Below are 9,525 nucleotides of genomic sequence, written 5' to 3'. Positions count from 1 at the left end.
AAATGTCTAAGGTTATACCAATACCTAACGTATTTTCTCTTGCTAATATATTATTAATTGAAGAAATACATATTCAATGAATAATATGTTAATATTTAAGAATGTTGCTGACCTCAAAATCATACATATTAGAAAAAAATATGCATCGGTGCATCGGATTCCGACTAATGTGCTTTACCAAGACGTAGCTGCATTAATAATAATATTCCAGTTACACGAAATCATTTATAACTTACCTACGTCTAATTTACTTAGCCCTATCACGCCCTAGTATATTGGAGTACAAGTAAAGCACAAGGCCCACGCTTTATCTCGGTCCAGCGTTTCATACATACATGTCCCATGTAAAATCTGCAACGTTTCGATCGCTATTGTAGCAATACCGGAGGGTGAAGCCTGGTCGGCTATGGCGTCGGAAATCGTTCACCTGTACCACAAGGGCGTGAAGTAGTGTTAATTATTGCACCCTTGGAAAATTACCTGGCAAGGTTTTTTCCAGACTATCACGAATTAAAAATCATATATGCCATTATGTAAATATATAAATTTCGCTAATTATATAGTCTGCAAGTTATACATATTTAATACTAGAAAATTCTTTTTTGAAAAAATACGACTTCCGTCGGGTCTTGAACCTGTAACCACTGGATTCGCACCAATTTGAATAAAAGAAATAATTTATTATACCTACCTACCTACATATTTGTAAAATTTATCAGTATTTTTTTAAAATCCCATAAAAATGCGTTAAACATTTCAAGAATTTTTGAAATGATACAATTGAGCTGATCAATTGTACATCCGCCATATTCTCCTGACCTGGCATTATCAGAATACCTACCATATTTTCTATAGTCTACAAAACTATATAGGAACCATAATTACAGAATAATATTCTTATTCACCGTATTATGGTGTCCAAAGGAAACGTGATCTGTTTTTCAGCTCAAGCCCGAGAAATTATATCGCCAAGGAATTGAAAATTAAAGTCAAGATATAAAAAAATATTAAATAATAATGGAAAATATATCTTGGGTAATTCTTTTTTGGTACTGTTCGGTTATCAGGAATACAGCGGAAAACACATTTTGAAAATACCCGATATACTGGATTATTTGTTAGTTTGGATTTGTTTAGGTTAAGTTAGGTTGGCTTAGGTTAGGTTAGGTTAGGTTTGGTTAGGTTAACCTAACAAATAATCCAGTTTATCGCCTATTTTCAAAATGTGTTTTCCGCTGTATTCCTGATAACCGAACAGTACCCTTTTTTTATATCATTCAAAACATTAAATATACCGTGTAACCTAACTACCTAATATTATATTACGTGCGTTCAAAATGAATTCCTCCACATAAATATATTAAGCCCAGGGTAAAACCGATCATACAATTACCTTAGATATAATTGTCTTTCATTATATGTAACCCATGAGCAAGACAGGGAGAATACTCATTAAATGAGGTAAGGTGAAAGAAAAAATACACGTTAACGGAAATTCTAAATTTAAAAGATAAACTGACACAAAATTAAGGAATTGTTTTTTTTAATCGAGTCGTGATACGATACTCTCATAATAGTTTGATCGATGCAGATCTAAGCCACACCTAAGAATGTTAACAGCTGGTGGCAATGTCGCCTCCGTCTGGTATTTTTCCAGTTAAAATATAAAACTATTACATTTCAGGCAATTGACAAAGCTGGCGATAGCAGACAGTACGCCAAGACTTCGGTTTCCAATAAACGACAATGGGGAATACGACAATGATAATCCTGGTTCCAATCGAATCCGACCTGAGTTCCAGAATAATCCTCAAAATCAAAACTATATTCGCGACCAATTTCCACCGAATGGAGACCCAGCATTCCAGAATATAGGCCCTCAAGTCAGCCAATATGACCAGTATCCAAACCAGCCACCATTCCCGAGACCCCCGAGAAGAAGAAGACCCAAGAAACCTAAAAGGCCTAATCGGTATTATCAGCAGTATCCGCAAAGCCCTTACCCTCAAGATTATCCAGGCGGCGATTTTAATCCTCAAGAATATCCACCGCAGAGGCCATATTATCCTCAATATCCATCGCCTGATGGATATCCACAGCAGGAACCTTATCTGCAAGGTGGAGCACCTCCAGGATATCCATCGCAGGACCCTTATTTGCAAGGTGGGGTACCTCCAGGATATCCACCGCAAGATCCGTATCTTCAAGGCCAGTATCCTTACGGGCAAGAAGGTCCGTTATCAAGCCTGACGAGAGCTTTGAATTCGATCGCCAAATACGATGATCAGCAGTGTGTTCCAAGATTGCTGTGCGAGGTGGCTGCTGGTGGAAACCCTAGCTCCAAGCAGAGTTCTTTCATCCCATCGTTCCTCAATAATAATATGGAGTCACTATTTACGTAAGTTATCAAAACATTCCAGTTAATATTTATTACTCATGCTAATTACCTGATGTTGCGGCTCTCGTAGTGCAGTGCGTAAGGCGTTGGCCTTCCACCTGAGAGTTCTGGGTTCGATTCCCGGGGAGGACACAATATTTATGAATTTTTCTCAAAGCCTGGGTGTTTGTGATTGTTCAAAATTACTAACAACTACCTTGTACGAAAAAGCAAGGATATGGTTATTATTACCTAAAAAAATACCTGATGTTTGTAATTACCGGTAAATATTTATGATCTAACTAAATGATGGTCTAACTAAAACACTATATATATTATTTATTTCTAAATCAATTTCAAGCTAATTTAGCTATCGAATGAGGACAGTAAAACACCACTGAAAACTGATGTAAATGGTATTCTTATCACAATAATTAGTAGTGTGATACAAGGGCTTAGGGTACTTTACGGGTGATGATAAGAAAACTGGACATGGTAACGATTCGGAGGGTGGGTAATTGATAATCAGCACTTCCTTTGCGGTCGGGTTCTACTAAACAACATTTATTTATTTGATATTAACTTACATCAAAGCATATTATTATATTGTAATTAATCATACACGCTTATGGAAAGGATTTTTAACTTATTGGCAGGGCTCGAGATAACACGATCTCTTGGAATGAAAAAAGTCTCTCTGAAGTAACATTTTTTAATCGCTACTTGAATACAGAATAATGGAAACTGTCCTAGTTTTAGCTACTTACCTGAAATCGAAGCGCTTAATATTAGGCACTGCTTTCGTAGGGAGAAAGAGCATTTTGTTAAAAACGCGCTAATTTCAAATAAAATCAAAGTTTGCTTTGTCCAATCACTCACAATTATATTAATACCTACATCGATATAATAATACGATGGTAACGTAGCTACTGTATCGTTTGACAATATTTCACAATTAATTGGAGGCTTTTTAGTGTAAAAACTTCGTACAGAATGACTGGATTTTTACACTCATTGGCAGCGTATCGGCACATATTAAATTGCGCAAGAAGCCTCCAAACAAGAGCAATGTTACCACAAAGTTATTAAGTATAAGACAACTATCTCCGTAAATTTTATAAAAAATACAAAAATAAGTATTTTTTTTAACTTTTGGTTTAGATTCTATCACCTCGGAATCAGATAGTGTTCTTCAGTTCCTTGCATCAGCTCTGACCTCTACCAGTGCCTAACACTGGCCCATCTTTAAATTGTAAAGTGTTTGAATATTATGTTCAAATATTTTTATTTTATCTAGTAATGCTTAGGATTATTTTTACTATTTCTAAGTCTATTACAAATCCATTGGTTTGATATTATGTTAATTTAAAATAAATGATAAATATATACTTGGTACGTATATTAAATCACTATTCATAGATTATTTTGTAAGTGAAAAAATATTTTTAATATTGTGTCTATATGAATGCTAATTGCTGAGCTGCTTTCACAACCGTTTTGGCTCAAATGACATCATCAAGTGATTAAATAATATTTACGTATATATATACCTACGGAAAAGTGATCTTTTCGCCAGGTTAAAATGACAGAATAATAATAACATAACGTAATATTGACAGGCACAAAGATGAAAAAGAAAGTTCGCGTAGGCAAATGAAAATATTAGCAATTCATTAAAAGGCCAATAGCATTAAGCACGAGTGGGATGTCCTAAAGAATTTTTGCAATACCTACACGTCTAGAGTGTTCTAAGAACAAGATATTATATTTTATTTTATTCAGTCAGCATAAAATTAAGAACGTACGAGGGTGGGTCAATAAGTCCTTAGAAAAGCCGACAGGTGGCGCGACTAGTACTGCAAGCGGTTTGTTTTCATGCAGCGGCACTACCGATTCAGTATGCTGCGAAGTTTCAATCAGATTGGTCGGGTTGTTGTGTGTTTCTCGTACATTTAAAAAAAAAATTTGCTTGTGGAAAATGGAAAAATGGAAAATGGAGGAAATTGAGTTTAGAGTTGTTATTAAACATTTTAATATAAAAGGGTTAACAGCAAAGGAAATAAAAAATGAGTTGGATTTAGTTCACGGCATATCTGCTCCTTCACTTGCAACTATTTATAACTGGTTAAATGAATTTAAACGTGGTCGTACATCAACAAAGGATGAACCACGCTCAGGACGTCCTGTAGAGGTGACTACACCAGAAATGATCAATAAAATCCACGATATGGTGTTAAATGACCGAAGATTAAAGTTGAGTGAGATAATTGAGGTTACAGGGATCTCAAAAGGTAGCGTCATTTCTATTTTACATGACAAATTGGGCATGAAAAATATTTCTGCAAGATGGGTGCCGCGTTTGCTCACAGTCGACAATAAACGCAGTAGGGTGGTGGCCTCTAAAGCCCTGTTGTCGCTCATGCAACGCAATCCGGATGAATTTTTTCGTCGCTTCGTGACTGTAGATGAAACATGGATACACCACTATACTCCCGAGACGAAAGAACAGTCAAAGCAGTGGATTGCGAAGGCAAACCATGTCCAAAGAAGGCGAAAACCGTAAAATCAGCTGGTAAGGTTATGGCTACTGTATTTTGGGATGCACGTGAAATTATTTTCGTTGACTATTTAGAAAAAGGAAAAACAATAACAGGGGATTATTATGCATCTTTATTGGACCAGCTAAAAAACAAAATTGAAGAAAAACGGCCTCATTTAAACAGGAAAAAAATTCTCTTTCATCAGGACAATGCCCGTGTTCACACATGTTTACGATCAATGGCTAAAATTGGAGAATTGAAGTTCGAATTGGTCGACCACCCACCGTATTCGCCAGATTTAGCCCCCAGTGACTTTTTCCTTTTCCCAAACTTAAAAAAATGGCTAAGTGGACAACGTTTTTTTTCAAATGAAGAAGTCATCGATCGGACAAATGCTTATTTTGAGGACCTTCCGAAAACTTATTTTTCTGACGGTTTAAAAAAAATTGAGAAACGTCTAACCAAGTGTATTGAGCTCCAAGGAAATTATGTTGAGAAATAAAAAAAAAATACAAAAATAAAACCTGTTTTAATGCTTTTTTCTAAGGAATTATTGACCCACCCTCGTATATTAAGTTGACGTATTAAATACAAAGGTGTCAGTATTTAACTATTTTTATACTTTGGGAAAATAGTAAACAAAATGATTCACTCACTGTTTGGAGAAAACAGACTTAATTTAACAATGAATATTTACGACAAAATATTCACCAGAACCATTATCGCTTTACAATATAAAGACAATAATTGTAGTGGTTTCGGTGTTGCCATCTTTTTCTAGGCTGATTATAGTACAAAGGCCTAAAAACTATAGTATTTCTGAAAAGTATATAGTACAGGAACATTTTTCATCTTCACATCTTTAAAATTATAGTATTTTGGTATATTTGGCGTAAAATTATAGTATTTTACATTTTTCGCGGAATTAAAATTATAGTATTGTACTATAATTATAGTACGGTTGGCATCACTGACTGGGGTTTTGAAAGGTAGTCTCATAGGGCGAACTCAAAGTAGACGAATGATTTTGAATAATAATTTTTTCTCGGCAGGCATATACGTACCTATGTACTTTTAATCAGTGTCAAGTAGAGTAGTTTGCATGTAAAAAGGAAATCTCGGTAATAAAGGCATTTAGAAAAAATACTGGTACACAGTAAACGGTTATTTTAATTGAAGTATGATACACTTTCAATATGTGAAAACAGATAAAATAGAATAGACAGCTGACCACTTCTGCCGGTACTGCTCTTACGTGCACCTACAAAAAAAACCAGGGCTTCGAACCGAAACCCGTTATTTTTGTCGGAACGAAAACCGGAACCAAACAGAAAAAAAATCGGTTTTGTCGGTTTGGTACATGTTCAAACATGTGCGTTAGCATGATCTCATCCCCCACAGTTGTCGTTCAGTTGTCGTAGGCGCATCACTTCTCACGTCTCGGATCTTAGCCCTTGGACTCGACTCTTGAATCACTCACTCCCATCCAAGTTCTAAATGATGGTAAAAATAGTTTTAATACAAATAAAAATATTTAAAAATTAATCACCCGGAGCTGAACCGAAAACCGGAAACCGCTATTTTTTCGGAACGAAAACCGGAAACGAACCAATATTTTTTTTTAAATTTAACTGGAACGAAAACCAAAACGAAAAAAACGATTTGAAGCCCTGCAAAAAAACTCATTGAGTAGTAATTGCTCTAAATTATTATAATGTGCAGAGTGGCGCGTTTAGGGTGGTGGAGGTCCGACGCACTGATTGATTTTGAAGCCCCACGATAAAAAATAAAATAAAAACCATAAATTCCAACTTTTTTATTTGTATAAAATGTAGTCTTGGTTTCATTGACGCATTGGTTTTTCGTAAATAATCTACTTTTTTTTAAATTAAAAACATTAAAATACCTGCACAAACTTTAATACATAATCTTTTTACTTATATAAAATATGAACAAATATTCTCTTTCTTCATTCACATCATGTTATCGATTTCTATTAATACACATTTTACATAGGTTTCTTACGTTTTATTTATAAATAAATTTCCTGTTATCTTATGCTTCTAGTTTGCTGTCAGCGTTCACTGGTGACCAAGTCTCTCCGTACCTGGTATTCGGCAGAGCAGCATTACTAGGGGTGACTTCGCAAGGAAGTCCATCGTCATGCCGCTACGCCTATCCAGAATGCCCTCGAGATCCTGACCGTCTCGTGGAATACCTCAACAATCACAACGGAGGCTTCTTCCGGTTTTTCAACGGTCTTCAAGACCCACTCAACCCAGACCAAAATCCTGATCAGAATCTTAACCAGAATCCTGATTCACAACAGGACAGTTCACAATTCGGTGCCAACCAACTTGCACAACTCTTTGGGCAAGGTTTTAACCGTCCCGTACGGCCAAATCGATTTGGGCTTTATAATCAGAAACCATCATACAATTCGTTCTATAACAGTGGAGAAGACGGTAATTTAGGACAATATCCAGCTGATTATCAATACGGTAGAGGAAAACTGGATTCCAATCTGACAATAACTCAAGATACTGAAGCTAGAATACAAAACAAACCTTATTTATCAGCAATTTACCATGGAGTTAATAATATTAACTCACCTGTTTCTAATAATGATTTGTATATTTCGCAAAGCTTCCACCATTTTGATTACTCTGGGTTACAAAACAACCAAGAGTCAAGTAACGCTTTTAAATTTCCAAATGAATATAATAAAAACAACGTTGGAAATAATTATGTTCCTGATTTTTCATTAGATAAAAACAGCTTGAAGTTTCCTTCAGATGGTGGAGTGTCTTATAATGAAAATGTGAATAGAAAACAACCAAAGGGTCTTTCATTTCCCGGCACAGCGGATATTGCACAGAACCAAAATCTATACTATCCTAAGCCGCTTGCTTTCTATGACCATTCCAAGATGATTTTTCCGGACCGGACCGGAACCGGTAATTTGAAATTCGATTCCCCATCACTGTCGAATTCGAATTCGGATTATAGACCGGATATTTACACGGCCCAACGTCCCACGTCGTATGCGCAAAATGGAATTAGAGATAATAAATATTACGCCGATAATCAAAATCAAGCTGCCAGCACTAAAAAATATATTTATATAGTCAGGGGCAACGGAGACCCGAACCATCCGGAAATTGTTGAAGATAAATTCGTCAGGCAAAGAAGGATCGATGCTGATGATGGCTCTATTCCAGAATACCGTTCTAATGCTAGATCAGGAAAAGCTTGGAGATTTCCCTCGACTTATCAAGGAGTAACCTACAATGATAGATCATTCGATATTCAAAATAAATAATGAATTAAATTATTAAAACAATACCATCTATTAATACTTATCAATAAGATTAAGAAATAAAATGTGTCATAATTAAAATTATTTATTTATAAAATGGTTGAGATAACAGGAGAAGAGAAGTTTTTCATTCTAAAATGGACGAATACTGATTGTATTAAATATTTATGACAATTCAAAATATTCTGAATCGAATTAAAATGTATTAAAAACATGTAGGTATGTTTCGTGGTAAAATGAAGACAACATAAATGTGTCAAAATAGTCATGTAATGTCGTATTATAAATGTATTATAGGTACCTACCAGCAATTCTTTATTGTTTTTATTAGAAAGTTTTCCTGCCAAATATGAGTAGTGGAGAAATTTTGTTTAGCCGAATTAATCATTAGAAAAAAATACATTTTACAAAATTAATTTGGACTGGTCCTTATGTGGAATACCTACTTAATAATGGGTTGTTTATTGAATATGATCAATTAAATTGCAGTTCGGTACACATTTTAAGTAAGTAAATAATAATGATATTTACTAGGTAGGTACCAACCCATAAAGATTATATCTATTCTCTCTTGTAAGTATGTTTATTTAATATTATTTATATAACTTATTTTATATTATATTCATAGATAGTAGATAACTACCTACCACCATAGTATAATGTACATATTATTTTTTAATTGAATCGGTATTTGTTTGTACCTTTTCGAAATAAATTACTTTATTAAAATAATGCTTTTTTATTTTTTAGTTATCTGAATATAATATATTTTTTAAATTTATAATGTTATTCCTGTACAAAAAAAATCTAAAAAATACATAATAAAAAACCAGGTTCCACCGAGATTTGAACTCGGATCGCTGGATTCAAAGTCCAGAGTGCTAACCATTACACCATGGAACCGACGGGCGCAAGTGCGAGAAATTAGGTACTTGTATATAGCTGCCTCCAGATGAATGATACTACACGTTCAAATTTAAATCGTATATAATTTATTTGACTATTTACATAGTTTTTGTTGATAATAATATTATTATCTTATTGCTGTGTTGCAATAATGATAATATTAATTCGGATATAGGATTTATTATGAATATGGATAGTTATCAATATCAAGAAATAAAATAAAAAAATCCCATGCCATTAACAAAATACCTACCTACCTACCGAAATTTGGTACATGAGAACGACATTTTCGTTGGATGACAACTATCGCAGGTATGGCATCATCAAGGCAATCTTTTCTCCGATATTTGCTTCTCGGAACAGTTCGGTAGAGATGCACTCGT

At 34.5% G+C, this 9,525-nt stretch overlaps 1 protein-coding gene and 1 non-coding gene across 2 annotated transcripts; one reads left to right on the top strand and one right to left on the bottom strand.

The window, feature by feature from the left end:
- Positions 1-1,629: 1,629 nt before the first annotated feature.
- On the top strand, positions 1,630-8,239 carry LOC147065585 (uncharacterized). The gene is made up of 4 exons (XM_085957026.1): positions 1,630-1,645; positions 2,041-2,398; positions 6,985-7,250; positions 7,497-8,239. The coding sequence occupies exons 1-4, from the start codon at positions 1,630-1,632 to the stop codon at positions 8,237-8,239; spliced, it is 1,383 nt and encodes a 460-aa protein (XP_085813152.1).
- Positions 8,240-9,067: 828 nt separating this feature from the next.
- Positions 9,068-9,139, bottom strand: TRNAQ-UUG (transfer RNA glutamine (anticodon UUG)). The gene has a single exon. It is a non-coding gene; the product is annotated as a tRNA-Gln (tRNA).
- Positions 9,140-9,525: the final 386 nt, after the last annotated feature.

This window comes from Rhyacophila brunnea, unplaced genomic scaffold (genome assembly GCF_057557595.1).
Source record: "Rhyacophila brunnea isolate RB1 unplaced genomic scaffold, BYU_Rbru_1.0 scaffold_6, whole genome shotgun sequence".
NCBI classification, from domain to species: domain Eukaryota; kingdom Metazoa; phylum Arthropoda; class Insecta; order Trichoptera; family Rhyacophilidae; genus Rhyacophila; species Rhyacophila brunnea.
Note: the sequence above shows the minus strand (reverse complement) of the source record. Positions and strands in the feature narration are given on the sequence as shown.

Coding starts and splice junctions, on each gene's coding strand:
- LOC147065585 (XM_085957026.1), top strand. Junction 2,399..6,984: donor AATATGGAGTCACTATTTAC/GTAAGTTATCAA, acceptor TTATGCTTCTAG/TTTGCTGTCAGCGTTCACTG. Junction 7,251..7,496: donor TCCTGATTCACAACAGGACA/GTTCACAATTCG, acceptor CTTATTTATCAG/CAATTTACCATGGAGTTAAT.